General features: G+C 36.6%; 1 protein-coding gene across 1 annotated transcript; it reads right to left on the bottom strand.

The window, feature by feature from the left end:
* Nucleotides 1-1,796: 1,796 nt before the first annotated feature.
* Nucleotides 1,797-6,249, bottom strand: LOC140919779 (uncharacterized). Its single transcript, XM_073366418.1, has 4 exons — nt 6,158-6,249; nt 4,902-5,991; nt 1,905-1,964; nt 1,797-1,823 (listed from the first exon to the last, which is right to left on the bottom strand). Exons 2-4 carry the CDS (start codon nt 5,979-5,981, stop codon nt 1,797-1,799), a joined length of 1,167 nt encoding a protein of 388 aa, XP_073222519.1. The 5' UTR covers nt 5,982-5,991; nt 6,158-6,249.
* Between the last annotated feature and the right edge of the window lie 733 nt (nt 6,250-6,982).

Genomic DNA, 6,982 nt, shown 5'->3' on the forward strand with positions numbered 1-6,982 from the left:
GACCAAACACATTGAGGTAAGACATCACTTCATAAGAGACCACTTTCAGAATGGAGTTATCAAACTTGAGTATGTTAACACTACGAAACAGTTAGCTGATATCTTCACAAAAGCTTTGCCAAGAGAAAGTTTTTTGCATATAAGGATGAAACTAGGGATCATTGATCCTAGTGAAGTATGATTTTTGTTGACTCTGGTATTTTTCAGTAATGTTTTCCAGTTAAACATCACTTCATAAGAGACCACTTTCAGAATGGAATTATCAAACTTGAGTATGTTAACACTACGAAACAGTTAGCTGATATCTTCACAAAAGCTTTGCCAAGAGAAAGTTTTTTGCATATAAGGATGAAACTAGGGATCATTGATCCTAGTGAAGTATGATTTTTGTTGACTCTGGTATTTTTCAGTAATGTTTTTCAGTTAAATCGATTTGGAAATCGATTACCAGCATGGTAAATGGTTTATAAAATCGATTTGGGAATCGATTACTTTAGCCCAGAATACAAAGTTCAGAAACTTTTTTTTTTAACTTTCACGAGCATCGATTTGGAAATCGATTAGTTCAGTATTCAACCTTAAGACAATCGATTTGGACCTCGATTAAGTAAAACTGGAATTCGATTTGAACATCGATTTGAAATATGACCGTTACTCTTATTTTTCTAGCCGTTGAACATCATCATTACTGAATCGATTGAGGATTCCCAGCAACGGTAACCTAATCGATTTCTGCATTGTATTTTCCAGACTTTCACTGATTTCTCTTGTCTGCTCCATTCTTCTGTCTCCGTATCTGTTAGCATCTTCATTCTACATTCTACCTACATTGAATCTACATCAAGTTACGAATATGGCACGTGTGAAACAGACCCAAGCTCGTACTCCATCACCCTCATCTTCTTCTACAAGTGAAACACCTTCACCCCCACCCACTTTAACAAAGAGAGTACCTATACCCACTCACAAAATTCTTGCCAAAGATAAGGGCAAGGCTCCTGCACCAATCCAAGAGAAGACTAAGAAACGTAAGGAACCCCCAACAGAGAAACTCATGGCTGATGCCATGAAGGAAATATCTCAAAAGAGGAAGAAGAAACCTAATTCTTCACCCCCTCCCAAGAAAGTCCTCGCACCAAAGGAAAAGGAGGCACAATCCTCTATACCAACAGACTTTGTAAAGAGAAAAATCCATGAGGCGAGAACTATGGATTTTGCATACTTTGATAATGTTGATTTCACGTTTCAGAATCATCTCAGATTTCATGGACTTGAGAGCTTTCTTTCATCTACACTTGATAGTTACCCAAGGCTGATAAGGGAATTTTACTCTACTTTCAAGTTGACTGAAGAAGGGTTTACTGCTCTAGTTAAAGGAAAAAGGATTGCTATGTCCTTTGATGATTTCTCTACCTTGTCAGGATTGCCATTTTACGGCAAGTCTATCGATGGCAGCTCGGAAGCTGATACTGCTGATGAAGGTTGGGAAGAGACTCTTGACAGGCATACAGCAGTAAAAGACCTGATGATCGATGGGTTCGTTGAATCTATTTCATTGCCCATTGGTCAAATGAAGGTACAACATAGGATGTTGATGTATTCACTTACTCGTATGCTGGTACCAAGATCAGGAAACCATGCCGTAGTCCAGAAGTTGGACATAATACTGTTATGGGGCTTGTCTAAAGAACTAAGGATGAGTTGGAGTTGAATTGTGCTAAGGCACATGCTGGAAGCTTCTTAGAGCAAGCTAATGTTACCTTATCCACAACTGATCACAAAAATTCTCAAACATTTCAAGGTTTCATTTGGTAATGAGGAATCTGCAAAAACCACTCTGGTATTTGGAGAATCAATTGTGAATCAAATGCAATTGAAAAGGTTACACGGAATATGGATAAGACCTCAAGCTGCTGTTGAACTAGCACATCCTCAGCCTCAACCTGTCCCCCCCCCAGCCACTCCTGATTTTGTTGCCAAAATAATGGAATTCATTGAAGCTCAAATGGCACACAATGCCAAAGTGCTAGAATCTCAGTCCAGATTGGAAGCAAGTTTAAGGACTCTGCAAGCATCCTTGAACTCGGTTGTTCAGGATGTGGATGCGATTCAAGCACACTTAGGCATCAAGCTGTCGTTTGAAGACATCGCGGATATTGGTCGTCAAGCAGCAGAAGAACCTAACCCGGATCCCCTAGATAACCCTGAGACTCACGGTGAGGAGACACCAGCTGAGGTTAATACAGCGGTCTCAACCTCTCCCATAGATGATAGTGAGGACCAGCCTAGACTAGGAGATTAGGAGCCTTAGGATCTGTGTTGTTTTGCTCTGACTTGTTATAATCATTTGATCTATGATGAATTTAAAACTTTTATTTCATTTAGCTTATTATCACAATACTTTAGGAGATGATGAATTATTAGAAATGAGTATTCTGAAGAATCTATATATATATATGCACTGAGCAAAAGAGAATCTCTCTATTCAGTTCAGTTCAGTTCATGTAAATTACTAATTTATATTCAGTTCAGTTCATGTAAATCAAGCTAAATATAAAACACTCATTGTTACATGAACTTGGTATAAAACACTCAAATCAAGCTAAATATAAGCAGAAAATAAATTAATCAGAAAATAAATTAATCAGAACTTAGTATAAAACACTCAATTCAGATTACATGCATATTTACAATAACACAGTTCAGATTACATGCATAGCTTATATAAAACAATTAAACATATATATACATTAAGATGCCCTTCTTCTTTTCCTGGTGACATTCACATTTGTTTGTCCATTTACAATACGAAACGATGGATTAATCCAAATTCCCTCATCATGATCATCTCTAAGATATAAACCATCATCAGTTGAATCAATTTCATGTGGTTGTTGTGATGTTGCAAATAAAAGATCATTACCAACATCTTCATCATTATTGTTATCATCACTTATTTTATTGGTCGATAGGACAACAGACCATTTATCATTAGAAGGATCAGTGACATAAAACACTTGTTGAGCTTGCGACGCTAAAATAAAAGGCTCGTCTTTGTATCCCACCCTATTAAAATCGACAAGCAAGAATCCTGACTCATCAATCCGAACGCCATTATTATTATCGACCCACTTGCAACCAAATATGGGAACACGAAACATTGTGTAGTCTAACTCCCATATGCGCTCGATAACCCCAAAATATGATAGATTTGCATATATTGGGTTTTTGTCTTTTGCACTTGAGACATGCATCGCTTCAGCTACGAGAGTGACTCCACTATTTTGCATAGTGGTCTGATCATCTTGTTCTTTGGTATAAAATGTGTAGCCGTTAATAACATAACCAGTGTAAGAAAAGACATGTAAGCTCGGACCATTTGCTAGCCACCTCAATCTATTTGAAATTGATCCGGGGTCTATATCAAATTTTGACATTATGTGATTTTTTAACCATGTTACAAAACTTCGATTGTGCTCTCGAGTTATCCAATTTTGATTCCTATTCATGTTCAAACGAGATAACTGATCAATGTGTATTGTAACATACGGTTGAACCTCATCATCATTGTGCAGAACATACAATTGTGCCTGCTCCCATTCTGTCCTTGATATAGTCAGTAGTCTCCTTCCAGTTATCCCTTCTCCTGATAGTCTTCCCGAATGACGAGACATGGGAAGCCCTATGGATTCAACATTGGACAGATATTCAGTACAAAATTCAGCAGCCTCTTCAACAATGTATCGTTCAGCAATACAACCTTCTGGTCGACTTCTACTTTTTACGTACCCTTTTAATATTTTCATATATCGTTCTATCGGATACATCCATCTCATATAAGCTGGCCCACAAAGTTGTGTCTCCTTAACCAGATGAACAGTAAGGTGAACCATTATATCAAAAAACGATGGTGGGAAATACATTTCAAGCTCACACAAAGTAACAACAATTTCCCTCTGCAATGTCGGTAATTTCTGAGGGTCGATCACTTTACTACAAATTTCCCTGAAGAAGAAACATAATCTAGTTAAGGCTAGTCGAACTTTTTCAGGTAAAATGGAACGTATACCTATTGGTAGCAAATGCTCCATTATAATATGACAATCATGGGTCTTCAAACCTTTTAACTTGAGGTCTTTCATACAAACCAAATTTTTAATGTTCGAAGAGTATCCTTCTGGAACTTTAACTTCGTGTAGAAATTTACATAAAACAATTTTTTCCTTTCTAGATAGAGTATGAGCGGCTGGAGGTAGATATGTGCGATTTCCTTTCTTTACTGGAGCCAGTTCATTTCTTATTCCCATATCGACCAAGTCCAATCTTGCATTGACGCCATCTTTAGACTTTCCTGGAACATTGAGTAACGTACCAATAACACTTTCAAATACATTTTTTTCAATATGCATCACATCGAGGAAATGTCTTACATACAATGACTTCCAATATGGCAATTCAAAGAAAATTGACTTTTTCTTCCACCCAGTTTTCACCAGCTCTCCCGCAAAAGGTTTGCCAAATTTATTGGTCAAACCTTGTACTTTTTCAAGTATTTGATATCCAGTCGGTGCTAAAGGAGCTTTACCTTCCTCTGATTTTCCATTGAATGCATTTCTCCACCCACGATACTGATGACTATAAGGTAAAAATCTACGATGTCCAAGAAACACATTCTTCTTACAATGTTTCAACCGCATCCAATTTGTACTCTCTTCACATATAGGACATGCACACTGACCTTTAATGCTATATCCTGATAAATTACCATATGCTGGAAAATCATTAATTATGCCGAACAACATAACCCTTAAATTGAAACATTCTTTCTTATACCCATCATAAACTTCCACACCTGTCTCCCACATACTTTTTAAATTTTCGATTAGAGGAGTCAAGTATACGTCGATATCATTCCCCGGTTGTTTGGGTCCAGAAATTAACAGAGACAACATCATAAACTTACGCTTCATACATAACCATGGAGGTAGGTTATATATTACCAAAATCACAGGCCACGTGCTATGTGAGATGCTTTGAAGACCATGTGGATTCATTCCATCAGTAGAAAGTGCAAGTCTTAGATTTCTTGACTCTATCCCGAATTCAGGATACTCGTGATCAATTTTTGCCCATTGTGGGGAATCTGCAGGGTGTCGAAACATTCCATCTCTAATTCTTTCATCTGCATGCCATGTCAAGTGTTTTGAATCTTCTTCACTGCGATACATGCGCCTAAATCTTGGTATTATAGGAAAATACCACACGACTTTTGCTGGAGTAGATTCTTTCTTCTTATATCGAGAGACATTGCATTTCGGACACGCCTTAAGTAGTTCATATTCGTTTCGAAATAAAATGCAATCGTTAGGACACGCATGAATCCTTTCGTAACTCATTCCAATAGAACACAAAATCCGTTTAGCCTCGTAGGTTCGACTGGGAAGTTCATTATCATCTGGCAACATATCTTTTATGAGTGTTAATAATTCCGTAAAGCTTTTATCAGACCATCCATTACTCGCTTTTAAGTTGTACAACTTTAATATCGCTGACAGTCTTGTGAATTTAGTACAACCATTATATAATTCTTTCTCTGCATCACTCAACAAACTTTCAAACATTTTAGGACAATCTCGAAGATCTTCTTCAACTGCTTTTGCAATCTCATCAACTCGGTCCGGCTCATATGTATCTGTATCGAAGTCAGTTGAAGCATATGTCGAACTATTCTCAAAATTAATGTTTCCTTTTTTTTTCTCACCATGTCTTATCCAACATGTGTAGCTTTGATCAATTCCATTACATACTAGATGTCCTTCTAATTCATCTTCTCTAACACGTTTTCCAAAACAACATTTTAAACAAGGACAAACTACTCTATTTGGATCTTTTGCATTCTTCACTGCAAACTCAACAAACTCCTTCACTCCAATTTCATACTCTTTTGACAATCGATTGGCTGAAATCCATTTCCTATCCATATTATACCACCTATATAAATGCAGTAACAAAAATAATAAGCTTTCAAAACATATCAACAAGTTTCAAAAAGAAACCAATATCAACTAACAATTTCAAAACAGAACAGATCATGTGGTATGAGTTTTTGACAATTTTTGACAATTTCAAAACATAACAGATCATGTGTAAAAAATACCTTAGACAACGTAGATGGCCGCACAGTACGTAGAGGATATTAGGGTTCGCAACGTATATAATTATTTGAAAGATGTAGAGGATATGAGGGTTTCCAACGTATATAATTATTTTAAAGATGTATTTTACAGCGCTTGTGAAAAAAGCGCTGTAATAGGTAGTTAAATTCAATGAAAGCGCATGTGTTTTACAGCGCTTGTGAAAAAAGCGCTGTAATAGGTAGTTAAATTCAATGAAAGCGCATGTATTTTACAGCGCTTGTGCAAAAAGCGTTGTAATAGGTAGTTAAATTCAATGAAAGCGCATGTATTTTACAGCGCTTGTGAAAAAAGCGCTGTATTAGGTAGTTCAAATATTTGGAAGCGCATGTGTTTACAGCAGCTTGTGAAAAAAGTGTTGTAACTGATACGCGAAAGCGCTTCCTTTTACAGCGCTCTTTTGATAAGCGTTGTAAAAGCCTTATAACGTGATGCGCAAACGTTATATGACCTACTACAGCGCTTGTTTTACACCGCTGGTCATCAAAAGCGCTGTAAAAGGTTCCGTTATTTTTAAATTATAATTACAACAGCGCTTGTGTTTAGCAAGCGCTGTAAAATGGGCGCTGTTAAATGTCATTTTTGGCGTAGTGGTTTTACTATCGAATTATGTTTAATTACAAAAATTGAACAAAAAATTTCCGAATTGATTGAAATTATATTTCAAACTAACAAGAGTAATAGAATTGAACTTTTATAATAAGAAAAATATCAGGAATCAGTTTCACTTCGAATCCAACTTTGTTTTCTAATTTGATCCTAGTTACTAAATTCATTTATTGACTTAT

Source organism: Cicer arietinum, chromosome 3, assembly GCF_000331145.2.
Source record: "Cicer arietinum cultivar CDC Frontier isolate Library 1 chromosome 3, Cicar.CDCFrontier_v2.0, whole genome shotgun sequence".
Taxonomy (NCBI): Eukaryota; Viridiplantae; Streptophyta; class Magnoliopsida; order Fabales; family Fabaceae; genus Cicer; species Cicer arietinum.

Bases quoted from the DNA above. Each gene is read 5' to 3' on its own strand.
- LOC140919779 (XM_073366418.1), bottom strand. From the start codon at position 5,981: ATGGATAGGAAATGGATTTCAGCCAATCGATTGTCAAAAGAGTATGAA. The intron at 1,965-4,901 runs GTATACTTGACT...CAACAAAATCAG, and splicing joins AACCGGGGAATGATATCGAC to GAGTGGCTGGGGGGGGGACA. The intron at 1,824-1,904 runs GTCTTATCCATA...TGGTTTTTGCAG, and splicing joins TAGTTCAACAGCAGCTTGAG to ATTCCTCATTACCAAATGAA.